At 46.2% G+C, this 27,641-nt stretch overlaps 4 protein-coding genes across 4 annotated transcripts; all 4 read left to right on the top strand.

Moving 5' to 3' along the window:
* Positions 1 to 1,009: 1,009 nt before the first annotated feature.
* Positions 1,010 to 4,082, top strand: LOC117837354 (stem-specific protein TSJT1). The gene is made up of 4 exons (XM_034716964.2): positions 1,010 to 1,329; positions 2,993 to 3,233; positions 3,338 to 3,458; positions 3,588 to 4,082. Exons 1-4 carry the CDS (start codon positions 1,121 to 1,123, stop codon positions 3,779 to 3,781), a joined length of 765 nt encoding a protein of 254 aa, XP_034572855.1. The 5' UTR covers positions 1,010 to 1,120; the 3' UTR covers positions 3,782 to 4,082.
* A 554-nt stretch (positions 4,083 to 4,636) lies between these two features.
* On the top strand, positions 4,637 to 12,593 carry LOC117837353 (uncharacterized). Its single transcript, XM_034716963.2, has 10 exons — positions 4,637 to 5,198; positions 7,134 to 7,398; positions 7,806 to 8,728; positions 8,821 to 9,244; positions 9,327 to 9,508; positions 10,193 to 10,349; positions 10,439 to 10,666; positions 10,759 to 11,109; positions 11,596 to 11,697; positions 11,794 to 12,593. Exons 1-10 carry the CDS (start codon positions 4,756 to 4,758, stop codon positions 12,022 to 12,024), a joined length of 3,306 nt encoding a protein of 1,101 aa, XP_034572854.1. The 5' UTR covers positions 4,637 to 4,755; the 3' UTR covers positions 12,025 to 12,593.
* A 146-nt stretch (positions 12,594 to 12,739) lies between these two features.
* On the top strand, positions 12,740 to 18,980 carry LOC117840215 (uncharacterized). Its single transcript, XM_034720683.2, has 3 exons — positions 12,740 to 13,784; positions 17,239 to 17,316; positions 17,421 to 18,980. The coding sequence occupies exons 1-3, from the start codon at positions 13,686 to 13,688 to the stop codon at positions 18,288 to 18,290; spliced, it is 1,047 nt and encodes a 348-aa protein (XP_034576574.1). The 5' UTR covers positions 12,740 to 13,685; the 3' UTR covers positions 18,291 to 18,980.
* A 4,798-nt stretch (positions 18,981 to 23,778) lies between these two features.
* On the top strand, positions 23,779 to 27,371 carry LOC117840214 (ATP-sulfurylase 3, chloroplastic). Its single transcript, XM_034720681.2, has 5 exons — positions 23,779 to 24,530; positions 25,561 to 25,966; positions 26,384 to 26,644; positions 26,768 to 26,854; positions 26,946 to 27,371. Exons 1-5 carry the CDS (start codon positions 23,980 to 23,982, stop codon positions 27,084 to 27,086), a joined length of 1,446 nt encoding a protein of 481 aa, XP_034576572.1. The 5' UTR covers positions 23,779 to 23,979; the 3' UTR covers positions 27,087 to 27,371.
* The last annotated feature ends 270 nt before the right edge of the window (positions 27,372 to 27,641 follow it).

The raw sequence follows: 27,641 nt of genomic DNA on the forward strand, positions 1-27,641 counted from the left end.
AAACGTGGCCGTACGCCTCCACGGATTAACAAGTCGGCGAGGTCACTTTTTGCTGTCATTTGACGCGTCCCATAGAGATTTGCGCTTTGCGGGCTTCATCTAGGCCTGCACGTTGGATCTGACTGACTGACTGACGGCACTAAGATTGACGGATTTGTGAATCAATCAAAAGGATCCGCTCACATGGTCCTACGATTAGTTGTTAATTTTCTATTTCCTCTTGTTGTTGGAGACTGGACTCAACAACGTCTCTTTCATTGGCAGAATGGCGGTTCCTGTCAGCAGTGGACAGGTAGGTGGTTGGGGCACACCAGGCGCGAAATATAGCAAGCTGTTGAAAGCGATACGCTACTCCGTTTCAACAGGGGCACAGCGGTACAGCACGCAGGGCTCTACAGTTTTGGTGGGAAAGGACTTGCAGATTTCCACGCGTCCAGGCATTGACTTAATGCCTTGAAGAAGGTAATCCTATCTACAGGACAGCGCGTCACGTCAGCCGTCCTACACATCACCACGACAGCGTGCGGTGGAATGTTAGACCTAAACTGGATAAGGACAAATTTTGCCAAAATTTATCCACAGTTTGTGATGTCCAAACAAAGCTGGGCGAGCAGTTAAAAAGGCATCATCTGCATGTGCTAATCAAAACTCCAGCTGGGTATGCTTAATCTATCCTGGTTTATAGTAGGATAATGGAGGTCACTGTACCTTTTTCCACGTCAGTGTGTAATGGGAATATTAAAAGGAAAAATGGATAAGCACGAGAGACTTTTTGCTCAACTAATTGACCAAACTACCCTGGAACACGATTTGTCATTTGTCCTACACCTCACATATACTGTAGACATCCATGGTGCAGAAATTGAATAAAAGTTCCAAAACATGCCTTTATCTGGCCAGGACAACTAGAAAAACACGAGGAAATTTTTTTTTCCTACCCACCGACCAAGGGGCACAATGGGGAGACGAAAAGTTTTATATATGTTGACTGGTGGGCCGTGGGCGCTGGTGGTATTCAGCGTTCCCGTGTCCAGCAACAGACAAGGCAGAGTATCAGAAGAGGACAGCGCACGGAAAGCGAGGAGAGAGGAGGGAAGAGCACGCATCGGACGGCGGCGAGATGCTGGCGGTGTTCGATCCCACGGTGGCCAAGTGCCCGGAGGGCCTCCGCAGCCCGCTGGTGGCCGGCGCGGCCGCTGCCGCGGCCGGCGGCGTGGGCGCGCTCATGAAGGGCTTCTCCGCCTCACACGACGGCACCGTCACCGTCAGCCTGGGGCCCTCCGGCGCGCTGGCGTACTCGGCGGCCAACCAGAGCCCCCTCGTCCCTAGGTGCTGTGCTCCCCCGTCCCTGCGCGCTTCCTTTGTCGAATATGTGCTTGTGGATCGTGATGCCTTCGGAGATGCGGAAATGCTTGCTGTTTGTGTGCTTCGCCCCGAGATTCGGTGGTGTGGTCCCCTCGTACGGGTCGGAAACTTGGAACGGATTGAAACCTTTTGAGGTTTCGGCTGGAATGCGTTGAGATCTTCTTTTGCCTTGGTTGCTTGTGGCTAGCTAACGATGTGGGCTTCGATCAGACCTGTTGCTGCTTTTCGTGCCGATTCTAGGCGAGATTTCTTCGTGTTTTTTTGCGGGGTTCAAGTTGGTTTGCACTTTCTCTTGGCAAGGATGAAACGGACGATGAATAACTATGTTCAGATTTTGTTTTCGTGAGGGTTATATGGTGTAACGTGTAATGTCTAGCGTTTCTCGGGTAAATTTGGGAGTCTTTTATGGCGTAATGGTAGGTCATGCTCTTCTGGTTGCTTAGATCTGGTCCAAAAGTTGGTTGAGTCAGCACGTTTGTGATTTTCTTTCCCCGAGCAAATCAGCACCGTCTGTGATTAACCCAGTGGTTAGTTCGTTTGGTCCTTTCTTGTTAGTAAGCTCAAGAAAAAGAACAGGAATTTCCACACTGGGTTTGGCATAGTTAGTTTCTTCGTTTGATGTATTGTCTGTTTATTATGATTATAAACTATTTGGCCAGTTGAATTCTGTATAAGTTGAGTCTGTATAAGAATTATATTATTTTCTGAGATAAAGTTGGACAATCCAGCTTGCAGCAATTAGGGAAGGAAGAAAAACATTCCTAGTTCTCAGTGTAGTCACAGTCGCATCATGTGATCTACGCGTTTAGGATTCAGTACCTCTAGTGCTTTGTGCTTATCCGTCCTGAGCCATTTAGTTCAAACTGCTAGCTGTGAGTTCTGATTTTGGAGTACAATCATCTTATCAGGTATATATGATCGTTATATATCCAATGTAAAAAGAGACTTCCCTATTATTGTGGAGAGTTGGGTAACCTTCTGTGTTGCTATATCTTTCTTTCGGACGTTCTCTGTGTTACATCTGTTATTTTAACATTGTATCTGTCATTGTACTCAAAATATTTAACAGATAGGTAATGCTGAACTAGGATAGCCAATACCATGTCTATGTCTTGTTGACACAACTGAATTACATGTCAATTTGACATCTATTAAGCATTTGTTCCTTGCCAACTCAAACAGGGTGATGGTGACTGTAATATTTCTTATTAGGTAGTAACACGTCTGTTCCAGCAAATGAAAATGGTAGTGGACCAGTTGGGGGTTCAGTCCCTTTAAACTAACTCAAAGCGCATCGTATGTACTTTTCTATAGATAGAGGACTTGTCTGAGCATTTGCTATATGAAAATAACATAAGCCTGTTGTATTCTAAGCATCATTCTATTGGTGCAGTGAAGGAAGTCAAACTACTGGGAAATATGTTTCATTTACGCTTTGTAGGAATTTCATCAACTGCATCGCCTGGAATTTCTTTTAAACAAAACATTTTGACCTTGTCAAAAAATGCATGGCAGTACTTACACAACTTCTTGAATCGTGATTGATCCCGATTATTTTGTCATCTGACTATCTCTCACACCATTGCCTACCTGACTCTCTGCCTTGTTCTCATGCGGTCATGCCCAGGTTGTTTGGTGCTGTGAATGACATCTTTTGCCTGTTCCAAGGGAACATTGAGAACATTGCCAACCTGAAGCAGCACTACGGCCTGAGCAAGACCGCCAACGAGGTGACTATCCTCATCGAGGCCTACAGAACCCTGAGGGACAGGGGTCCCGTCCCAGCCAGCCAGGTTGTGAGAGATCTTAGTGGAAAGTTCGCATTCATCTTGTATGACACCCTGTCGAAGTCCACCTTCGTTGCTGCTGTAAGTTCACCTATTGTAATTCAACCATCTCTTCTTCCTGAATCATACATTTGCTACCCTGTTGACAGTGACTTGATCCTTGAGTTGCAATGGCCTGAATGCAGGACGCTGATGGCAGCATCCCCTTCTTCTGGGGCGTCGACTCGGAGGACCACCTCGTGTTCTCTGACGATGCTGGACTACTCAAGACCGGCTGCGGCAACTCGTTCGCGCCATTCCCTAAAGGTAACTACAACAACAGAACGTCATTTGATCCATTCATGCTTGCACCTTCAGAAATGAGAATTCAGTTGAACGTTTGAACTCTGCAATGTGATGCCGTGATCACCGACTCATCGTCCATGTTCGTCTCAGGTTGCTTCTACACCACCTCCGGCGGGCTGCAGAGCTACGAGCACCCGCTGCACGAGGTCAAGGCGGTGCCGCGCGTGGACAGCCAGGGCCAGATGTGCGGCTCCACCTTCAAGGTCGACAGCGAGACCAAGAAGAAGCAGGACGCCAGCATCCCCCGCGTCGGCAGCGCCGCCGACTGGTCCAACCAGTTCTGACCGGCGGGCGGCGGCTTCTTCCACCGTCTTCTTGCTACCCATTTCCACCGGCTGCTGTGAGGTGCCGATCGGTGTATCCGCTGAACCGCTGAGACGCTGAGTTCTGCTACGTTCCTTACGCATTTGTCGAACGCTGTGAGACTCTCAGATCGCTTTTTCTTATCGTGGTGCTGATACTAATCATACCGAGTGTCCCAGGTGGTGGTAGATGTATCTGCTAAATCTATCTCCCATGTTTCAATAAAGCTGAATAAGAGGCTCACATTTGGTACTGTGAAATTGTAACGCTGCGTGTTTTTTACCTTGTGTTGTGTGAGCAATACTTTGGGGGCACTTCTCTCTCCATGCTGCATTTCATTACTTGGAACATGTGTTTCAGATATGTATCGGTTTGGCTCCCTACGATACTGTTAGGATCACGGCAAAATTTCTCGATTTATAATTTCATATGAAAATAAAAGAAAACACGGCAGTGAAAGAACAAACTTGCTGCCGTGGATCTTTGAACATCCAGAGCAAAAATTAAGTCCAGTTGGATGGGCTGCATAGTTTTGCTCCGGGCCTTGGGCCATTAGGAATATTGGGCTTGGCGCGAAATTAAATTTCCTGGTAGGCCTAAACCTGGGCTTCGAGTAGCGCTAACGGCTCTATTGCTGCTTACCGACCGAACCGGACCAGCCCAAACCGAACCAAGTAGAGCGGTGAAAAACCAGGCCGAACCGAACGAGTACCCACGGCCTTTTCTTCGAGGCTTCGTCTTCTCGGGCTCGCGTAGGCGCGTGTCGCGTCCCCACCAAGCACTCCTCTTCCTTTTTTTTTTACAAACAAAACTTTTTATTCCCACCTCCGTCTATGTCTCTCTCTCCTCCGCGCTCCCCGCTCTCCCCCTCCCCTTTCTCTCTCTTCCCCCGTACGAAACCCTAGGCTCCGCCGCTCAAAACCCCGTCGCCGCCGCCGCCGTCCGGCGGCGCCCCATGGCCCCGGCCTTCTCCTTCCCCGACGCCGAGGACCTTCCCGCCCGCAGATCTGACGCCGCCGACGTCGCAGGCAACGTCTGGGACCTCGCCACCCTCCCCACGCCCCCCGCCGGCGGCGGTCGCGAGATATACATCTACCGCAACACGTTCAACCTGGTCCCGCGCTCCATCGGTGGCCGAGGCCTCAGGTCGCTCAAGTTCTTCGGCAACGATGTGGAGGTGCTCCCCACGGACGCCAGCGGTGAGCTGGATGGGCTTGAGAGCCTGCAGGTCAAGGTGTCGGCGCCCAGGGTCTCAGGGGCGCCGCTCCGCCGGATGCAGGCGCTCAAGGAGCTAGAGCTCTCAATGGTGCCGCCCAGGCCGTCCTCGTGCTCCATACTGGCCGAGGTTGCCGGGCTCAGGTGCCTTACCAAGCTGACCATATGCCACTTCTCGATTAGGTACGTGCCACAAACTCGATTCCCAGTTTCTGCGTGGCGTTTAGTTGCCCAATGGTTTTTATTATCATTTACGTAAATGCTACAGTTCTTTCCCAGCGATTTCAAGCTCAAATGAGGTTGCTTTATTGTCTTCTCTGCTGTTAATTTTCTGTAGTATTCAATTTAGTAGCATGATGGTAGGGGAAGTGGTGTGAATGGCAATGCTTGGATGGGTAACAACTAACAACGATTAGTAATGACTGTTGGTTAGGCTGAATTTTGCCATGCTAGTTACTTTCTAGTAACCATGATTGCTTTTGTCAAGTGTTGATTTAGGTAGGTGGAACGATCGTTGTTCATGATGTTTGTGACTTTGCTTCTGTCATAGTGATGCTTTACCATGTTTCAGATTTTTTATTCATCTGTCTACTGTTCAATTTATAACAGTAGGAAATTACTGAATTGCACATAGCTTCTATTCATGTTCGAAATACACTTGAATGCGCAGGCATTATTTTGTTATGCCTTTGCGTCAGTGGTTGCGAAGCACCCGTTGCTTGCTGTAGTTACGCATAACTTCTCTTAATGCTGAAAATATATTGGTAGTCACGGGCAGTGTGGAACCTTTAAATTGCTGAATTGCTGGAAGGGCCATCAAATGGTTCCATGAAGTTTCATCTGCTTTTGGAATGTGGATACAGGTTAGACTCTTAGTTTCTGGAGTGGAAATGCTGATGTTTTGGGCCAGTTAGGCAGCACCTTTTACCAATTAAACACCAATGTCATGTGCTATGAACACAATGGTGTTTCAGGCCAGTTAGGCAGCACCTTTACTGAACAAGCATCAGTACCATGTGATATGAACGCAATGATGTACTATACATATGTAGCTTTCCTCGTAATGTTTTTTTGTTAGAACCTAATTTTGTTGAGGAAATGTTGTATTGAAATTATGGTCTGTCAAACTCCTAACCCGCCACCCCAAGCCTCAGTTCTGCACGTGTTTTATGCATTAAATCTGCTCTTCGTTGCACTACTTTGCTCCATTGCTGATTTGTGTGCCTGGTGCCAACTTATACTATGTTTCCTCCTTGTATTCTTCCTAGCACTACTGCACTAGAAAAAAGGGGGAAGAAAACATTCCCACCTGTCACATAAGTGCCATGTTGTGTATGTGCAGTCAAACTTTGGTCACTTATGAATATTTAGAATGGATACATGAAAATATATAGGTAGGTTCGTCTGAAAATGACTTTCACTGTATTAAGTTTTACTCCATCTGTTTCAAATTGTAGGTTGTTTTGGCTTTTCTAGACACATAATCTTTTCTATGGACCTAGATATACGTTATGTCTAGATAGCAAAATCTATATATTTACAAAAGCTAAAACGACCTATAATTTGGAACGGCGGAAGTATTTGGTAATAATCAATGGTCGTAGTTAATGTTTTTGGGGACTGTGATGGTGTCAGAAGTGTGTTTTTTTTTCAATGATTGGAGGGCCTGTTTGGGACGGCGGGGGGCGGGCGCGCGCCGGCGGTCGTGTACCGCGGCTGCTTCTCGCGATGCGCGCCCCCCATTCAAAAAAGTGCAGGTTTTGCCGTGGGCTGCGGGCGGCCGCGCGGTCACCGCGGGGCGTTCAGCGGGATTATTCCCGCGGTCGCCGCGTCCACCGCCGCACCGCGGTCCCAAACGGGCCGGAGTAGTTGACTGAATTCCCCTGTTTTATGAACTACTCTTTTGATTGTTTGCCATAACTGTGGTATGGTAACTGTTCTATATTTTACCTAAACTTTATCATCCGCTTGATTATCCCTTTAGTCCCATATAAAATTTTCAATATTTATGTAGTTTCCATCCCTCAAATGGCTTTTGTTGAAAATCAGTTACTTATTGTTATCCTTGTCATACAGATGAAGGAAATGACATTGTACCTTTCTTTTAACAATGTACAGGTACCTCCCTCCTGAGATTGGCAACCTCAGGAAGCTCCAAGAACTTGACCTTTCTTTCAACAAACTGAAGAACTTGCCTAATTGTATAATTGAGTTGAGTGCGCTGAAGTTCCTCAAAGTGACCAACAATAAGTTGGTGGATGTACCATCAGGAATCTCGTCTTTGAGATGTCTTGAAAGCCTTGACTTATCAAATAACAGATTGACTTCTCTTGGATCGGTTAAACTAGTTTCTATGCTTACCCTGCAGTATTTAAACCTTCAGGTATGCTATCTATTTGCTAAGCCTCTTTTCACGAAATGTCATGTTTTTCTTTATTATTTTCTATAATCTTTTTGTGTCAACATATACTCCACTGTATATGTTAGTGTTTTTGCTGAACTGGTTGCTCAGTGTTCAGTTTAGCAATAGTGGGTTGCATATATTTTGTGCTATCCATTTAAATCCAAATGAAAATTTAAGGGTGGATGTGTTCGAGGAGTTATTTAGCCCCAAAATAAACCATAACAGGGTGTTGGTTTTATGGGCATGGGGAGGGGGCACTTTTGTTTATACTAGTGATCTTATACTTACTTTTTGATGCTATTTAATTTACATCATGGATGCTTTTATGAATTTAAAGGCCACCAAATTTAAATATCATACAGTGACACTTTATTTTCTGTTTCAAGTTTAATAGGCTCTCCCATTCTTATGTAATTCCCTCATGGATATGCTGTGACATGAGGGGAAATGGCGAAAATGCTATCAAGGGTGGCAAGCTGAAGTACTCAGGTGTAGGAAGCATGAACAGTCTAGCAGAATCTAGAACTTCAAGTCGTGCTTGTGACATTGCCCTTTTATGCTTGCAACCAGAAGCTTCCCCAAGTTTAAAACACCATGCCCCACAGAAAATGAAGAAGGGCTGGAGGAGACGCGATTGTCTGCAACAACAAGCTCGCCAGGAGCGTCTAGAGTCAAGCAGGAGCAAGCTCAATGAAAAATACATAGATGAAATGGCTGTGAACATGGCTGAAGATGAATGCCCTTCTAGTTTACATGACGAAGAAACTTCTGTACAGGATTCGTTGAAAGAAACGAGTTCTATATCTGAAGATGTTTCTTCGATAGTCGATGATGACTTGGATGGGCATGCAAAAGATAGTGGCATGATGTTACAAGACCACTATGGTGAGGAGAAACCTGGATTCAATATAAGAGTTCACCATGATGACAATTCTTGTATTAGTGCGGAGCCTACTTGTTTCAGCAGAGGCAGGATCCGTAGTGTTGAAAATGAACTAGATGATACTGCTTCATCCACCCATGATGTTGTGGAGATTGCTCAAGGGAACCCTTCAGTGGCATCCAAGTTTGCTTCAAAATCTAAAAGGCACCCTGATGTGGACAACAATCCTAAACCGAGCAAATGTCCTCGAGCAATTGATGAATGCTCAAAACTTTCATACAAGTACAGTGTGGAATCATTTTGCAGCATAGATGACCATCTACCAGATGGGTTTTATGATGCAGGCCGAGATATGCCCTTCATGTCATTAGAGGAGTATGAAAGGAGTCTTGGGTTGTATGCACGTGAAGTTATTCTATTGGACAGGTTAGTGCCCATTCCTATCCATGCATGTCAGTCTACATTTTTCTCATGCTGTATGAGTGTATGTTCTGATAATGTTCTTTTATTTTACTTAGAGAACAAGATGAAGAATTGGATGCAATTGCTTCTTCAGCACAGTTACTGCTATCTAATTTGAGAAGGCCAAGCTCTTTCGAAATGGATGAAGATCCAAGCCATGATTTACTGAGGGCATCAGTGCTTGCTTTGTTTGTTTCTGACTGCTTTGGTGGTTGTGACCGAAGCGCCTCTCTTGGGAGAACCCGGAGAGCTATTGTTAGGTTAAGGAAGGAACAGCCTTTTGTTTGTACTTGTTCTGCTGGAAACATGTGTGACAACAATGAAGCTTCTAAGCAGACCAATACCCTTTCTGGGAGCTTTGATTTTACTAGTCTGTGTAATAGATCAATACATATCATTAAGGAAAGAAGAAATTCGGGTATCGTACCTATAGGGGCACTGCAGTTTGGTGTTTGTAGGCACCGAGCTGTCCTAATGAAGGTAGTTCACCTGCTCCCTGTGCAAAGTTTCATTTTGTATTTGCTTCTTTGAAGTTTGAACGTTGCAACCATACTCTTTGCAGTATTTGTGCGACCGGGCGGATCCTCCAATTCCTTGCGAGCTTGTGCGGGGTCATCTTGATTACACCCCTCATGCTTGGAATGTTGTTCCTGTTAGGAAATGGAACGGCTGGGTAAGAATGATTGTTGATGCTTGTTACCCCACCAACATAAAGGAAGAGACCGATCCAGAGTACTTTTGCAGGTGAGCAGTTTGTGATCTTCTGTTCTTAACTCTGTGTAAGCACTAAGCACCCATCATGCTAGCTTCCTTTTTCACTTTCTTCTTGCCTGTTGTATTTATAATTTTATATTGAATGCATGATGCTATAAGAACTGCACCATGTATGCTAATGTTGTCAGGCAGAAATTATGGCCTACACCATGTATGCTAATGTTGTCAGGCAGAAATTATGGCCTACAAAATGCCACATTACATATTTCTAAAGCAGCTAATTTCCAGTTTTTAGGGTCTATTTATGTTGTAAGTTGCTTAATTAATGCTTTAAGTGCAGAGGGTGAACAAGATGGTTGTCCTATCTTTAAAAGAATGATATATTCAAAATTTGACCTGTCCTGCCTGCACAGTTTTCATTTAGTTAATTTATAGCATCTAAGAAAATATCTTCACTTTGTGGCAGGGACCGAGCCCTTTTTTGTATTTTCAATCCTTGATTTGGATATTGCTTATAGATACTTTTTTAATCCTTTATTATTTTGTTCACCTGATGGTAGGGGATCTTGTCTGCTGATCTAGTGTTGCATGCATATTAGTCATGCTGTTTCAGGGAGGCGTTGAGCACAAGTATTACATGTACATGCAGGTTCTTTCTGAATCCAAGATCATCACCCTATGTTTGATTAAACCATTATCTTCATGCGGTTTCAGGTATGTACCGCTCAGTCGACTTCAGATTGCACTTGATGATGAGGGCTATACTCCTCGGTGTTCTTTCCCATCTGTCTCATCATGCAAAGAAATCGAAGTTACAGCTTCTAGTACGGTCTATCACTGCAAAATTGGTGCTGTTGATGCTGCAGCAAAGGTTTTTGTTCTTTCACCTTTATTCTTTGATGCCTTCTACGTGGTATTATTTTGTTTGGTCTAGTTATTTGACTTTGTTGTCGATTGCAGATACGATATCTAGATACTCGCAATGCCTCAAATGATGAAGTTAAACTTTTTGAATACAAGCTTCTGGGGGAAGTAAGAATGCTGGGTGCATTAAGGAAGCACAGATCCATAGTGGGCATATATGGGCACCAACTTTCGTCCAAATGGGTTCAAGTTGATGGTGATAAAGAATACAGGATATTGCAATCTATAATTTTAATGGAGTATGTAAATGGAGGTTCTCTCAAGGTAAAATCATGTCATGTTTATGAACATGTATTTTTTTTTCAACATCAATTCAGATGTTCAGTTTTGGTACTGAACCTGTTATTTCTCTTTAGGGCTATTTGACAAAGCTACTGAAGGAGGGCAAGAAGTGTGTACCCATTGATCTGGCGTTTTACATTGCTCGGGAAGTTTCTTGTGCATTATTGGAGATGCACAAGAAGCTCATTATTCACCGGGACATAAAAAGTGAGAATGTTTTGGTTGATTTGGATTCTAAGAGGAATGCTGGCACACCCATTGTCAAACTCTCTGATTTTGACAGATCAGTCCCTTTACATTCTTTGTCCCATACATGCTGTATATCTCACCTTGGTACACATCCACCCAATGTTTGTGTTGGGACACCTTGTTGGATGGCTCCAGAGGTTCTTAAGGCCATGCATGAAAAACACCATTATGGACTGGTAAGAATTTGCTTTCTGGTTTCTTTGTTTATTCAGAATGTTAATTCAATTGTTCTGCTTATTCGTTGGGGGAACTTTGCTGATATTTGTGTTCTCTACAACCTTCATTGTGGCTATGCTTTAGTTGAGTTTTAAGCTTTAGTATGTTCTAGCTGGGAATCAATTATCTTGCAGTAGCAAATTTTGCATACATCTTGTGGAGACTGGAGACAATCTATTTATACTTCAAACATTACTCTGACCATGGGAACAATCATGCATTTGTTTATTCTGGCAGCCTGTGTCTATGCATTTCTATTGGATTCCATTTCAATCCACTTCAATTTATTAAATTGAGGTCCATTTGAATTGAATAACTGTGTTAGTACTAATACATAGCCCCCTAGGTACCTGCAAGAGTATGTTAGTCAAACATTTACAGATCTACCCCACTTAACCAAATCCCCAAGAGGCTCAGTTGTCTGATTAAATATCTCTTGGATGCAGGAAGTAGATATCTGGTCATTTGGATGTTTTTTATTGGAGATGCTTACACTTCGGATACCCTACCATGGACTTCCTGACTCGGAAATATATGATCTCATAATGGTAAGGCCCCTTTACATCAGCAGCAAATTACTGTTTTTGTAGTTGCTCTAGTGGTTGCATATGAATGTATAACCATTTCATAAACCATCTCTTCAGAGGAAGAAACAAAGGCCAAGGCTATCTCAGGAATTAGAAGCATTCTGGACAATGGACGAGCCGGTTACGAGGCTGAAGTTAGGGATCACATCTGATGCTCATGCAGATAAACTGAGACATCTGATAGATCTCTTCTACCAGTGTACAAGAGGGAATGCATCCAAGCGCCCCAAAGCTGAGCAAATTTACAACGCACTGTGCTCCTTACCCACATGTTATGACATGAGGTGAATCTTTGGATCTTGAACCAAAAACTACTGAATGATGTAGTGAAGCAGAGCAACAAACCGGTGAAGCAGAGCAACAAACCGGGCAAGTCAAGGTGGGTGGTTTCAGCAAGGCGTGAGATCTTGCCAACTTAAGCGGTTTAAGCTCAAAACATCACAATGGCCCTTTCACTGCTCGGTTAGTTGGTCTTCAGGTGGCGGCCAGGCAGAACATGAGGTGCGGGACCAAGGCAGTGACTTTGGTCGCCAGTGCTCCTCCTGAGTCTAAGTCAGTTTTGTAGCTGCACGGCATCTGGGTTCACCTGTTGTAATAGTCATCATGTATTTGTATGTGTCACGTCATCCATTTTTTGGTTCTCATTATTGCCATCATCATTTGATGGGTTTTAAGTTATTAATTTAGGCCCAAGGCATTTGTCTGCTAGACTGATGCATGTGCATTTCTATTTATCTTTGTACACAACTGAGTCCATCGGTGACGTATCGTCCGTGTATGTAACCATATACTGCTGAGCTGTTCTACTGTTTCGTGTGGTCATTTATGCCGATTTTCACCAGCCATTTTCGGCATCAGCTTTTCGGGAACTTACTTTTTTTTTTGCAGCTAGACTTCGCTCTACAATTTGACAACTGTTTGTCTATATGCGTCGTGAAATGGTCATCGTCCATTGTAATTCAAACATGGAACATGGGGGGCAGTTTCTACTTCCAGCCGATAAGTTCGACTTCAGTGGAGCTTTACATGATTGCTCGGTTGTTCTTGTAGTATGATGCAAGTCTGTTCAGGGGTCTGAGAAACCTAGCTGTGTATTTACTCTATTTTTGAATATATGATTTATGGCATGCTAGACACCATATATTTAAGCAATCTTCCTTGTATTTTTCTTTGTTTGAACACTCGAGTATTATTTTGAGCCTATTACACCAACAGCCTGCAGAAGTGCAGATGCCCTGATGTTTGACTATGGTGCACCTCTGCATGGACCAGTCTTTCTACTCTAGTATAAGCCGTTTTAAACTCGCGGTTTGCCTTCTCGAGACGGGGGAATTTTGTTTGCAGGCGAGGACAGGACGGGGGCAGTTTAATTCCCGGTGGCAGGCCGGGGCCATGTTCGCCTCCCCCGCGGCGCGCCACGGCGCCACGAGTCCACGACAGGGCCGCGCCCCCCTTGGCGCGCCGCGCGCGCGCGCGCGCATGTGCCGGCCTCGCGTTTGACTTCGCGCCGATTGGCCGGCCGCATCGCTGGCTGGCATGGCATGGCATCGCGTCTCGGATCCCCGCGCGCTCGCAGCAGGGTCAGCGGCGACAGGGCGAGGATTTGTTTAGGGGGCGCCATCTTGACCGCGAGAGAGCCTCGGCCACCCCCCATGTGACCGATCTCTGCCCGGCGATCCGTCTATATAAGCGGCGGCCGGACGGCCATGTGGTGCGATCCTCTAGCTCGGTCCTGCGCTCTCGACTTGTACGAGCTGCGGCGCCATGGCGGCCGTGACCGTGAGCTCGAGCTGGAGGCCTTCCGAATCCGCCATGGGAGGATCTCTCCCTTCTGCTCGCTCTACGGAGAAGTAATGTGAGTGCCCAAGAGAAAGAGTGAAGCTGCCAGCATGATCTAACTTGTGTGGGGGCGCAAGCGGTGAGGTTGCTGCCGCGAGGATTTTTGGGCGATGGTGTTAGATCATGCTGTGACAGTTTCACTCTTTCCCTTTGGGCACGTTGATATCCAAGGTGCCAACAGCCAACGCCACAACCGGGACGGTGATCAGGTGACAGTTTCACTCTCTAGTTTGTCCTACTAAATCAATAGTCTGTTCGCTTCAGCTTATCAACCGGCTTATCAGCCACTAAATAGTATTTTTCTCTCACAACAAATCAGCCGTTTCAGCTTTTCAGCCGGCTTTAAGTCCAGCCGAACAGGCCCAAACTTCTCTAGCTTTTGACCAACTATATAGGAAAAAACACTAACATTTACAACTCCCAATTAGTTACATTATGTCCATAATTATCCACCATAAAATATGTCATGGTAGTGCATTTATTTAGTACTATAGATATTTCTAAAAACTTAATCAAAGTTAGAACAGTTTGACTTAGAACAAAGTTAAATTGAAGTGTAATTTGGAGCAGATGGGAAGTTAGTCGACTCATTGTTGTCCTACACCAACCCTCACCCGCTGTTCCATGGTATTGTTGTCATGTTAAGTACCAAAATCAAATGCTCTAGTTTACAATGCAGTCGGTTTACATCCAGAATGCCACTGGATTCTCACAGACAAACCTAGTAACATCCCCTTTAGGCGCCTCGTAGTAGCGAACCCGTCGACTGCCACCAGTCGTCAGGTCCCCATTCTCATCATACCTGAGAGAAAACGTCGTCACCCGATACAGATAACGAAACGCCTGCGGATACACATCCTTCTCCTTCAAGTTGTAGGGCCTCGCACGGTACTTGTAGTAGATGATGACGCACTCGAGGAGGCAGAACCTGCTGCCTTGCCCCGTGTAAACAAGGGTGGCGCCGACGTGCGTCTCGGTCGGGTCATCGCTGAACAGCTTCTCCTTGCTGAACTTCCAGGACGGGCAGCGCCCGTGACCGGAGCTCGCAGACACCAGATCGCAGGCGCAGATGTGGCCGGTCTCCAGCGAGTACATGGAGAGCCCAACCCAGGCGTTCCGGGAAGGAACGAAGTAGCCGGGTCCATGGAAAGGCAACGTCCACTCGCCATTGTGCCTCCACACGGGGCTTCTGCCATCAGCAGCCATCTGGAAGCTGAACGTGGCGTCCTCGGTGATCAACCCAACGCTGGCGAAGATGGTGATGGTCTGTTTGTCATGCAGAGTGGCGTAGGACATGACCTCCCCGGTGTCGAAGGGCGCGTCCGGGAGCTTGCGCCATGACAGGGAGTCCAGCTGGAAGCTCGGATCGTCCATCGTCGAGCAGCTGGAGGGAGTGGGACCCGAGAGCCAGGCGCTTGTTGCCGATGGAGAAGTAGATGGGCATGAACTCGGCAGCGTGCGCGTGCCGAGGGATGAAGTTGAGGCACGCCGTGTGGACGTCGAAGAAGGCACCGCCGCAGTTGGGGTTGCCCCTATCTTCCTTGGGGTGCATGGCCACGATCCTGGAGCCCAGCGCGGTGGCGAAGAACATGGGCAGCTCGCGACGCGCCTTGAGGCGGAAGATGGGAGGCGGCAGCCGGACCGCGGCGACGACGTTAGGTAGGATCGGAGCAGATCAACAGGGTCGCCGGAGGACACGTCGATCTTCCGGATGCTGTATCCCAATTTCCAGTCGTCCAAGATGAGGTAAAGGTGCTGCTGCGGCGGCGGCGACTCTTCCGTACGGCGGCGCTTCGAGCTCCTTTCTCCTTCCTCGTCGCCTGTTGCCTTGACCTTCGGCATCCTGCGGTTAACTACCCACTCAGAGATTTGGATCCCTTGGTGCAATGCTATTTCCTTCCTCTAATTTTGCCACGGAGTCATGGGATCTTAGGATCTGAAGAATCGAGATGCTGTAGGAGTAGGATTCGGGATTGATTGATTTTACGTGGATCCGTCGGATCTTAGAATTCGTCGATCTAAGTTGCAGGAGTAGGATCATGGTGGATTGATTCTTAGTATTTGCAACGGACTCGAACTCGAATTGCAAATGGCCAAGGGATCCGCGGCAGCAACAAGTGCACCGGATTGCAAATGGCCACGCACCCTGCTCGCTGCCCCGTGCGCGAAACACCGTGGGCTGGCCTGTGGCACTGGGATCTCCTGACTACCAGGCCATTAGACCCACCACATCTCTTAACCAACGGCCCAAAACTTCACCACTTCCCTCCTCGTTCCGCAACCGCGCCAACACGTCTAGGTCGCGCCGGCGCCGCGCTCCGCTGCGCCGCCGTCGCCGACGCTACCGCAGCCACCCACGCTTCCAATCCCGCCGCTGCCGTATCTACCACCGCACGCCCTCCGTCTCGTTTCCGGGATAATGACGTCCTCGCAGCGTCGCTGGCGCGGCAGCGGCAGTACGCTCGTACAGCGCGATCGGTTCAAGCGCAGGCGTGGCGGTGGCTTCAGCAGGGCCCGCTCGGTGGTAATGTTGATGGATGCCAGCCATATCTGTTAATTTTATTTGATTTTACTACGCGGATTCAAGTAGGTTTTCAGTATTTCTTAGTTACACTATTCAAATTAAGAGGGAGAAAAAAGTTAGTCCTGAAGTTCAAAGTAGTGTTGTATGGATGAATACCCAAATTTCTTAAACCGTAGTATGAATGAACACTCAAGTTTCTCAAAACTGTGATTCCACTTAGGTGTTGCTGTGTTCTCCTAAGTCCTAACAGTGTAGTGCCGAACTTCCTAGACCGTCGGCCCGTTCGCTTCAGCTTATTCAGCTGACTTATCAGCCACCAAACAGTATTTTCCTCTCACAACAAATCAGCCATTTCAGCTTTTTAGCCGGCTTATAAGCTGAAGCGAACAGGCCGCGTGATTCTATTTTGTGTTAACACGTTCCCCTGACAGCAACGGCAGACATGTTTGGTTGGTTGCCAAAATTTGTCGTGCCGAACATTACTATGTGTGTCTTTGTTTCTTAGGGGGTGTTTGGGAGGATGGGCTAAATTTTAGCCCATGTCACATCAGATGTTTGGACACTAATTAGAAGTATTAAATATAGACTAATTACAAAACTAATTACACAACCCCTAGGCTAAATCGCGAGACGAATCTATTAAGCCTAATTAGTCCATGATTTGACAATGTGGTGCTACAGTAATCATTCGCTAATGATGGATTAATTAGGCTTAATAGATTCGTCTCGCGATTTAGCCTAGGGGTTCTGCTATTAGTTTTATAATTAGCTCATGTTTAGTCCTCCTAATTAGCATCCGAACATTCGATGTGATAGGGCTAAACTTTAGCCCCTGCTATCCAAACACCTCCTTAGTCGTGCTTTCATTTCATTTCACTGCCACAATTATGGCCCTCCGCAAAGTTTAGTAAAACTAGAACCCCCAGCTTCCTGCCCAACTAGGTTTCTGCCAGATATATAGTGCCTTACCCTTACACGTTGCAACCAACAGCTACCTGCCCAACTAGGTTTCTGCTTGATGCCGCATGCCGTCAACACTGTTGTGTTAGTACCCGAGAAATCTAAGAAGGGTTCATTGTTCATTGCATGACATGGACAGTCACTAAGATCATTGGTGACATGTCAATTCTTTGTTTCAGAATGTTATTGGAATGGCAAATGGTCCTACTACCACTCAGATTCTTCCAATTGGTCCTACTGCTACACAGATTCTCCCAGTAAGTATAATCCGCCATATATCCATGTACTATTCCAACCTACATCCAATGCCACCTGCATGTTATGCATATGAGTATGTTGCTTATGGTGATCTATCTTGTAGGGTGCTATTAGGGAATTATTCTTTTCTGATTCTGAAATGGAAAAGCGTGAGAAGATGCTATCGTTTGTCGCTTCTGAAGTACCTGTGATGGAAATTGCAGTACCAGGTTATATCAGGAAGCGCATCAAATCCTCTGATCCTGCTAGACACACCACAACTGCTATTGTGATCTGGCTGTGTGATCTCCATAAACATGGCTGGACATTGAACGGCAAATTTGATGCTTCAGATTTTGGTATTACTCATCTTGGTATTCTTAAAGGCGAAAAACACCTCATGAACAAGTTGAAGAGGCTCGGTGGGAGGATGAGGTGGAAGGACATGGAGGCAGGGGCCGATATGATCAAGCATGCTGTGTATTCTGATGGTTTACTTGTTGGACTGCCTGCTGACACTGAGGACCTAATATTGCTGATGAGAAACTTCAAGCGCAAAAACTATTTTCTGATTAGGTTCCATATTTGCCATGATAACGAAGTGAAAAAATCTTACCTTTTTGTTCTGATGTATAATCGGCTGATGGTAATTCAGGTTATAGACAAAGTAAAATATGGAAGAATCATAAACAAGATTCGATGTGGCAGTAAGAACTGGATTAGTAGAGCTAACGAGAATCTCAACCATCGCCAGGATCATTTTGCTAAAGATGACTCCATTGACATCGGGAGTTGGCAAGCAGATTTACCGGTGGCGACAGCAGAATCAGCACAGCTTGCGGCGGTATTTGGTGCAGATCAAGTGGAGCACATGTACAGTATCATAGCGCCTAAGATGCTGTGCCGGTTTCAGAAGGCGATGCACAAGGAAGGTGAACTTTCTAAAATGACGTGGTATGAAGACTGTTGGGTTGTCCGCCTCCTTCGCGAATGACCTGATCATAGTAAGTCGGTATCATGATGTTGATGCTTTAGGGTTTAGGGGAGCCTTAGCAGCGGCAAATATTGGGATCTAGCGGTACTATGGATTATGTCGTCAGTTCAACATCTGGTGGCTTAAATGAAGACTCTGTCGGTGTTTTATACTTGGCAACTTACCGAGTTGTATCTCGAGGTAGTAGATTGGTTGGTGGTGAATCGTCGGATCTGAAACTCAAAGGTAAAAGCGAGGACACAAGACACGAATTTATACAAGTTCGGACTGCTAGAGTAGCGTAATACCTTATATCCTGTTTGGATTGTTGTATATTGCACCCTGCGCTTGGGTGTTGTTTGGTGTTGAGGAAGTTGTAGTTCTATGCGGTGTTGGCCTACCGATCTAGGGACCCTGCCCTCCTTTATATACTCTAGGGGGCGGGATTACTAATATAGGAGTTCTACTAGGATTACATGGTATGAGTCCTAGTAGAATTACATAGGAATCCTAATAGAAGTCCGTCTTCTTCTTTCCTTGCGAGTACTGGGGATCTATCCCCGACAAGCTCCCAAGCACTTCATAGTCGAATGCAGCAGTCTTCGAGTACTTTTCAGATCATCGTCGAGTAGTTTAGTACTTCTCGAGTAATTTGTCTAGTTGAATCTTTAAAGTTTCTCAAAGCTGCCATGAGGCTATAGTGTGCTCAAACCCTTGATCGTCTTGATTTTATAATCTTCATCTTTGCAATGTGATATGGAGGGTGACGGAAGTCGCACTCCATATGGAGTAGCCTCTAAGCATGAGGTTGAATTGAAGAATCAGTCTGAGAGTCAATAAAATCTTGAGTATTCTTTTTTCATCTTGAAAAAATCAACTATTAGGTGTAGCTTTCAGCCCCCGAGCCTTGGAATGATTAAATAATTAATCTGAGGGTCTTTAGTCTTCACACAAGTCATCATCCAAGTTGTATTGTGGCGTCCAGCCCCCGAGCTTATGAGCTAGGTGAGCCGTAAAAGCTACGTCGAGTAGTTATTGGTGCTTATCCCCGAGCTTGGAAGCTAGCTGAGCCACTTGAGGTATTTCGAGTAGTAATTGGCGCTTAGCCCCCGAGCCTGGGAGCTAGTAGAGCCATTATAGGTACGCTAAGCATCCTGGAGAGTCGTCGCCGAAGTTTGACCTGCAAAAAGAGATGCATACATTATGTAGCATATTTGTAGATTATTGAAACTACTAAAATTTATTCAGTGATGAATGTAATGTAAATGTTGTGTGTCATGCTCTTGTTTCGCTCATATTTTTTCCAAGTAGTTAGCCTACTACGTTTAGTCTCCCAGTCCCTATTTAGCCATTGCCACTACGTGTGAGATCTTTGTCTCATGTACGCGTACTGGCACTGCTGCTACGGAGATCTTTATCTCACGTCCTAGCATTTAGGCATGACAGAAGATTCGAGACATTTACGAATTGAGGCGTGTTCTGCTCGAGGATATTGGCGACCGCTAAGAGAAGACATTTAAAATAAGTAGTCGGTATTGCGATAAGAAGATTGCGCGATTGCGCAAGTAGTCGTTGAGACTTTTCTGCCTTTTGGCAAGAAGAGCGCGTGTTGCCACGTATAGAATTTGTGCCTCTTTAGGGTGTAGCCGCTGCAAGCCTCTGGCACTTAGTGTACCAAACTTCATGGCAGATCCTCCTAATTTGGTGTACCAAGCCTAAGGCAGAGCTTCCGGAACTCAGTGCACCAAGCTCTTGGCGATAGCCTCGGTAATTTGGTGTACCAAGCGCATGATTGTCAGTCAACAATGCCCCAAGAATAGTTGGCGAAGTGTAGCTCTGGACGGTAATTACCGTCGAGAAGCGTACACAAATAAGTACTCAGCTCGTTGCCTGCATGCGGAAAACAAGCTGGAAAAATTATATAAAATAATTAAAAAGTGACTTAGCTTGATTCGTGGATGGTTGTCGAAGAACTCATGTCTATTGTTGATGAAGCCAACTAGTCGGAGTTGATTCCGACTAGTTGTTGATCACGTGGAACCCGCCCTTGATTAGTTTTCTAGTTGAGACGAGTAGTCGAAGTAGACCATCCTCGACTAGTTTTCTAGTCGAGACGAGTAGTCAAAGTATTCGTCAACGACTTGATGCGGCAAGACATCGGGGTAGCAGTGCTGGCGTACATCTTCTATGTATGTTAGGCTATGATTTTGAGGTCTTGTGGTAGCCTTTCATGTGCGTGTAGCACAAATCCCTCAAAATTGCTTTTCACATAGAGTAGTTCAAGCTGATTATTTGCCTCAATCCGCATGTGACTGTAACAGGTCTTTGTCGTCTTGGGAATTATGGTGTGGATCCCTCGGCCTGCCTGATCTCCCAATTCGAATCGGATTTTCCTCTGCCTTGATTGGCGAGCCGTATGCAGTAGCCTGCGGTGGAAACCGACTCGGTCTTTGACTGGAACGCGGAGCGCATCGATTCTGTCTCGATGTAGATTTGTTCGCTTGGAACTTCGACTTGGTAACTTGCTTCTTGTCGGGTAGACTGATCTTGATGATGAGGTCCTTCAAGCTCGTCCGATGATCTCGACGATCACCCCTACCTGACGTGCCAGATGTCGGTGTTTTATACCCGGCAACCTGGGGTATCCCGAGTTAGTAGATTGGTTGGTGGTGAATCGTCGGACCTGAAACTCGAAGGTAAAAGCGAGGACACAAGATACAGATTTATACAAGTTCGGGCCGGCAGAGTAGCGTAATACCCTAGATCTTGTTTGGGGTGTTGTATATTGCGCCCTGTGTTTGAGTGTTGTTTGATGTTGAGGATTTGGTCCTCTGTTGTAGTTCTATGAGGTGTTGGCCTACCGATCTAGGAACTTCTGCCCTCCTTTATATACTTCAGGGGGTGGGATCACTGGTCGATTACAAGGTAGGAATCCTAGAAGGATTACATGATATGAGTTCTAGTAGGATTACAAAGAAATCCTAGTAGAAGTTCGTCTTCTTTTTTCCTTGCGGGTACTGAAGATCTATCCTCGACAGAGTCGAACATCTGAATTTGTATCTTGTTCTCACAAGGAAATGGTTTCTACTATATCGCACCGGGTGTCAAAGGAGATGTCAGTTTGTCCACTCCTTGTGTCTTAAAAGCAGGCACTGTTGCTGTTGTAATTTCTTCTGTCGCAATCGGGTCATCAGAAGAACTTGAACCAGAAACTTAATTAAATCTTTTGAAACTGAAGTTCAAACTATATTGTCTGAAGCGCTGAATCTGAAGAAATGTGTTGTATATATCAGGCTCATTGCCATCTAAAACGTATATTCTGAAGAAATATGTTGTATGTATCAGGCACTTGCCATCTAAACTGTTTCAAAGAGCTCGTACTATTAATTGTCAAGTACTCAAGCGTGTGTCTTGAGACTGTTCAACATTCGAGAACAAGAGATAACTGAAGGTAGCTTGGCGGAGTGTGGTTGTCGATCGTAATCTCCCGCAGGTCGTTTGGCCTCCTCGTGCTTGAAGAGCGTCGCGACTTCCCCCGGTCCACGGCCCGTCAGTTCGTCAATGCTGTCGCCACTTCCCACTGACTCCGATCGGCGCTTGCTTGCTGATAGCGACCAACTCGTGCCTTCCTCGCACCTCCTGCACCGGCCTAAAACGCCTGCGCTTGCGCGCGACGAGGGGGGCGGCCAGGGGCTGGGAGCTTAGCAGCTGGCCACGTTCCTCGTTCCGGTAACGTCGTTCCAAGTTAGGACGTTTCAGGAACAGAAACAATTTAGTGTAAAAATCTTTCATAAGTGTTTTTCTGAAACGTTCCAGGAACAGAAACATGGCTGCAAATCTTCTTTGCTGACTGGCATAATACTAGGAGGAAGTTTAACCTGAAAACTAAACACCCTCGGTCCGTTGCCACCAGAGAGGCGGGGCTGAACCACGCCGTCCCCGATTTTGTCACGGACGAAACGGGCCGATCGCGCGGGCAGGTGAGAGGTTGCCGCGTCACCGTCTGGCGTTCAGTCGCCACCGCTGTCAGTCACCATCTATCTGTTCCTGTGTTCGGCCGTGAGTACACAACGTGCAACGGCTACGCACGTGTGGCTCATGGACACTCGTGCTACCATAGCCGTAAATTTGTTGGGCGGTAATAGCAGCTCCCGAGAGTTTTGTTTTCCAATGAATAAAATGCAGGTAAAAGGTACGGAGTTGTACAGATACACGACAGATGTGTTGACCTGTCCTTGTCATCCTAGCGCGATCCGTGACGGCCGGCCCAGCTGCCGAGCAATCAAGCTCTCGTTTGTTTCCATTTGCACGTAACGACGTCGTCTTCCGATCACTTAATTAACATAGTGATTTACTAGTAATTGCTATACGCTTCAACAAAAAAGCGTCCCGAAAAACAACATATGGAGACAAAGAGCCAAGTTGTACACAAATGAGAGGCGCCCCAAAAAGAGAGAGAGAAAAAGAAAAGGGCAAGAGCCAAGTGGCATGAGATGGCACACGTGTCGTGCTGCGACCTGACGTTGCTGTTGTCTTCGAGTACTCCTACTATTTTTTTTGGTTGTTTTGTGCATCCCTACCATCCAAAACGGTTTATTTGTACTACTAAGACCAACATAGTCATACATGCCGGACGACAGATCTCTCTTCCAAGCAATTCCACTGTACATCCCCTAAAGAAAAGCAATTCCACTGTACGACGAGGTATGTTGCGAGTGGATAAAGATTTTTGCTAACAAGTACCACACAGAAAGGAGGTCGTGCCTGCAAAGGTGCAAAAGGCCGCCACTAATTCAAAGAGCAAGGAGCCAAGGAGGATCCTCTACGTCGAGTTATTAACATGGACCCATAGTGCTATAGATTTTTATGGTTTTATCTCGTCTGTTGCTTTTGTTTCACGAAACACGAATGGATTTTGAGTTTTGGCTAGTATTTTAGTTTGGGGAATTCGGCTTCTTTGTACAACACAACGCCTAGCCAAATGCACGGGAGGTTTGGTTAAAATCTTGATCTATGGGAAGGAAATCATACCATTAACATCAAGCAACAAGTCGTTGGATGCTTACTTACTTACTCCGTTTTTAAATATACGTTTATTTAGATTTGTACGAGGTCAATCCTTTTACTTTCGAGATATATCCTATTCATCTGCAAATATCTCCTATCACATGTCTACAAAGATGACTAAAACACTCGCGCATGTGTACTAATATATGTAAATTGTAGCCGCTATGATTTGAATTCCGCCGTAGGATGTACCACAGACTTTGCCTGCGTAGAGAATCCATCACATAGGTTCTTACGTTAGGAAAGGTGTCATCACACTAACAGCAGTCCAAATCCAACCATCTCACCACCCTAAATAAAACAAAACACCAAAGCCAAGCAGACTGCCCGATGATCCGTCCTCGTCGACCCCCATTAGCCCTGACCCACGTTCCCCTCCCCCGCCTGTCCCTTGTCTACGTTCACCGCGCCCATACCCGCTCCGCCCCGCAATCCCATCCAGGTTCACCCGCCGTCCTCGCTGCCTTTTCCTAATCAAATCACCCACGCAGCCACTGCGAAGGCCCCGTGGTGGCCGCCGATGCAAAAACCAAACAGAAAGCACCCGCATTATAAGAGGAGGCGACCAAGGCGGGAGGTTGAAGACGAGGAGGCGGCGACCGACCGGCCGAATCGAGAAGCAGCAGCAGCCAGCTAGCTAGCCATGGCGACGCAGGCCGCCTTCCTCGCGAGGTTCCCGCAGCTCGCCGCGCAGCCGGGCCGCGACCGCGACCGCGCTGGGATGGGGGGCCCGGCGCGGGTCAGCGTGGCGGCGATTGGCAGCGCCGCCAAGGTGGGTGTGGGCATGAGGGCGGTGGCGCGCCGCGGGGTGCGGTGCAGGGCCAGCCTGATCGAGCCCGACGGCGGGCGGCTGGTGGACCTGGTGGCGCCCGAGGAGGGCGGCCGGCGCGCGGCGCTGCGGCGGGAGGCGGCGGCGCTGCCGCACCGGGTGCGCCTCGGCCGCGTCGAGAAGGAGTGGGTCCACGTCCTCAGCGAAGGGTGGGCCAGCCCGCTGCAAGGGTTCATGCGCGAGCATGAGTTCCTCCAAGCACTTCATTTCAACGCCATCCGCGGCGAGGATGGCAGGATGGCCAACATGTCCGTCCCCATCGTGCTCTCCCTCGGGGACGCGCAGCGACGGGCCATCCTCGCTGACGGCGCCACGCGCGTCGCGCTCGTCGACGACCGCGACCGCCCCATCGCCGTGTTGAGCGAGTAAGACAAATCGAAACTCCCCCCTTGTTTGGTTCCCTGTCCTGTCGCTGTTCATATGCCTATATGCATTGGTAACCTGAAGATGATGGATGACAATATGCTTTGTGCTGTCTTCCCAAGGACATAATTAGTGCTGGTTGGTACGGAATTGCTAGGCTGCTCTTGTGTGCAATTAGGTTCATTAGTAATCCCTTTAGCTAGGAACATAGCGGATTCTGAAGGTATGTGTCTTCCCACATCATTCAGGTGCAGAGCTTGACTCTCTCCAAAATGTGCTGGGTGCCTTCCTAAAACTTGTTATGCCAGTACTGATTCTATTCGACAATAATCTAGTGAATGATATGCCACCTGATGATATCAAGTTGACTTTTGTTAGGAGCAAATTTTATCATGAGGTTGATAGATTTATGTTGGCGGTCAACGTATTTTTGATAGTACGCGGTTTCCTTTTTTGTCAATTCTACTATTCTATCGGGAACCAGTGTCATACTATATCAGGATATCTACGTATGTTGGTCGTTATCAGCGACAATGCGGTATGTATGCACCAATAGGCATTCTCTCAGCCTCGTCCTCCGTCGTGTTATACTAAATTGTGTATCACTTCCGCTAGTAGGTTTGTTTCGCTATTTTCTCCACGTCCCAGTATTTTAGTTACATGCATTCAAAAGTGGCTCGTGATAGTATACACCATATGTCACACAAATAATTGTTTCTTATTTGTCTACAAGCATCTGTAGATGTCAAATCGTCTGAAAGAAATGGAATGTCGGTGTACACGTGTAGTTAGAAATGCGTAAAGTGATGTAATAACGTCAACCTTGTACGTCTCTGCGCCTCTGTAATCTCTAATCGTGAGAAGATGATGTGGATATTCATCTGTTGTCAAACAATGATCCCAATATTTATGTTGTTCTATAATATAAGTAAACAAGCATAACCTATTGCTATACATAAGCAAGTTTCTTTCGCTTTGTTTGAATTTCTCACTTCCTGTTGTAATTGTAACACCTCTCTCGTTTAATTTCAGCATTGAGATCTACAAGCACAATAAGGAAGAAAGAATTGCAAGGACATGGGGGACAACTGCACCTGGATTACCTTATGTTGAGGAGGCAATTACCAATGCTGGTGACTGGTTGATTGGAGGGGACTTGGAGGTTATAGAACCGATCAAGTACAATGATGGTCTTGATCAGTATCGCCTGTCTCCGGCACAGCTGCGCGAAGAGTTTGCCAGGCGTAATGCTGATGCTGTATTTGCCTTTCAGCTTCGCAATCCTGTACACAATGGGCATGCTTTGCTTATGACCGACACACGCAAACGCCTCCTTGATATGGGTTACAAAAACCCTGTTCTTCTGCTCCATCCACTGGGGGGATTCACAAAAGCAGATGACGTACCTCTTAGTTGGAGAATGAAGCAGCATGAGAAGGTATTCATCTATGATCATTCTACCCTTCCTTTCATCTTAATTAATCGGTTCCTGACTACTCTATACTCTGTAGTAGCAACTATAACCTTGAACTAAGCATATTGTTTTGATGGAAACTACATGTTAGCACTCAGAAATTTTGTTACAGCAGCCACTACGTCCTGGAATTTAATATTACATTGTGATTGAAAATACTATGTAACACTGAAAAGTTTACTTAGTCTTCCAGAAAAGTGTTCCCAAAGGTTATTTAAATTCCAGTAAAAGGGTCACTTTAATTCTGGAACAGCAATTACATAAAACTCCCGTACGAACTGAGTGATGCCTTTTCCAAAAATCAAATAGTTGGTTGGTACCACTAATATGTTGGAAATTCTGATTCTTGCACTGTTCTGACACTGTCGTGATTTCTGGTAGGTTCTTGAGGAAGGTGTCCTCAACCCAGAATCAACTGTTGTTGCAATCTTCCCCTCTCCAATGCATTATGCTGGGCCAACTGAAGTGCAGTGGCATGCTAAGGCTCGTATTAATGCTGGTGCAAATTTCTACATTGTTGGAAGGGACCCTGCGGGTATGAGCCATCCCACAGCCAAAAGGGACCTTTATGATGCTGATCATGGAAAGAAGGTTTTGAGCATGGCTCCTGGGCTTGAGAGGCTCAACATCCTTCCATTCAGAGTATGTCATCCTTCCTGAACAAATATGCATGCCGCTTCAACTGCATCATTTAATTTTCAAATAGAATAATGTTGAGATTATTTTCCTGTTTTCTTGACATTTCTCTCAACACTTTTGGACCAGGTGGCTGCATATGACACAAAACAAAAGAAAATGGATTTCTTCGATCCATCAAGGAAAGATGATTTCCTGTTCATCTCTGGAACAAAGGTAATTCTTTTCAGTATTTTGTTGGGATGTTGTAGAATTTGGCGCCAATCAATTTTGGCTGAATTCTAAAAATTCCTGCCTTCTTATTCAGATGCGCACTCTTGCCAAGAACCGCGAGAGCCCCCCAGATGGTTTTATGTGTCCAGGTGGCTGGAAGGTCCTCGTGGAATACTATGACAGCTTGGTGCCATCAGAGGGCAGCAGCAAGCTCCGCGAGCCAGTCGCAGCCTAGAAGCTGAAAATGCTTAAGATAATGGATACTACTATATCTCAGCAAGGGGTTCTTTGCGATATAGAACCAATGTTATATGATTGTATGCCGGTCGTAAGACTCACTGGGCTTGATTCAGACATTACTGTGTGGTTTGTAACTGGTGTGCCCTATCCGCTGGCAGTGTTGCACATGCAATGGAGCCCATCACGTGTTCTGTGCCAATAAGGACGGACTCTGTATCCTCTGCCAGATTGTACATATACATTGTGGTGATATGCTTACAAGGCTTGATATGCTTGCTAAGATCTCGTAAGCTAATTTGGTTTGCAGATTTCTCGTCCAAGCTTCCGTTCAGGCTCAGAATGATGAATTGTTGTTTGTCATTGATTTGACCATCACAGCTTATTGGATTGAATTTGATAATGCACTATTTGATTTAACCTATGAGTATAACATTCATGTAATTTTACTATTAAAAATCGTTTATTTACTTTTATCAGCGAGCATTACCTTTTAGGTTAACCTCGTATTTTCTGAAGCATCGTACTTTTAAGACGCAATTTCTCACTTGGT

The sequence above is a fragment of the Setaria viridis genome, chromosome 9 (genome assembly GCF_005286985.2).
Source record: "Setaria viridis chromosome 9, Setaria_viridis_v4.0, whole genome shotgun sequence".
Taxonomy (NCBI): Eukaryota; Viridiplantae; Streptophyta; class Magnoliopsida; order Poales; family Poaceae; genus Setaria; species Setaria viridis.

Excerpts from the sequence above, each read along its gene's own strand:
- LOC117840214 (XM_034720681.2), top strand. The coding sequence starts at position 23,980 with ATGGCGACGCAGGCCGCCTTCCTCGCGAGGTTCCCGCAGCTCGCCGCG. Across the intron at positions 24,531-25,560 it reads CCCATCGCCGTGTTGAGCGA|CATTGAGATCTACAAGCACA; the intron begins GTAAGACAAATC and ends GTTTAATTTCAG. Across the intron at positions 26,855-26,945 it reads TGTTCATCTCTGGAACAAAG|ATGCGCACTCTTGCCAAGAA; the intron begins GTAATTCTTTTC and ends CTTCTTATTCAG.
- LOC117837354 (XM_034716964.2), top strand. The coding sequence starts at position 1,121 with ATGCTGGCGGTGTTCGATCCCACGGTGGCCAAGTGCCCGGAGGGCCTC. Across the intron at positions 3,234-3,337 it reads AGTCCACCTTCGTTGCTGCT|GACGCTGATGGCAGCATCCC; the intron begins GTAAGTTCACCT and ends GCCTGAATGCAG. Across the intron at positions 3,459-3,587 it reads GTTCGCGCCATTCCCTAAAG|GTTGCTTCTACACCACCTCC; the intron begins GTAACTACAACA and ends TGTTCGTCTCAG.
- LOC117837353 (XM_034716963.2), top strand. The coding sequence starts at position 4,756 with ATGGCCCCGGCCTTCTCCTTCCCCGACGCCGAGGACCTTCCCGCCCGC. Across the intron at positions 7,399-7,805 it reads TGCAGTATTTAAACCTTCAG|TTTAATAGGCTCTCCCATTC; the intron begins GTATGCTATCTA and ends TTCTGTTTCAAG. Across the intron at positions 11,698-11,793 it reads AAATATATGATCTCATAATG|AGGAAGAAACAAAGGCCAAG; the intron begins GTAAGGCCCCTT and ends CCATCTCTTCAG.
- LOC117840215 (XM_034720683.2), top strand. The coding sequence starts at position 13,686 with ATGGTGTTAGATCATGCTGTGACAGTTTCACTCTTTCCCTTTGGGCAC. Across the intron at positions 13,785-17,238 it reads ACAACCGGGACGGTGATCAG|AATGTTATTGGAATGGCAAA; the intron begins GTGACAGTTTCA and ends TCTTTGTTTCAG. Across the intron at positions 17,317-17,420 it reads CTGCTACACAGATTCTCCCA|GGTGCTATTAGGGAATTATT; the intron begins GTAAGTATAATC and ends TCTATCTTGTAG.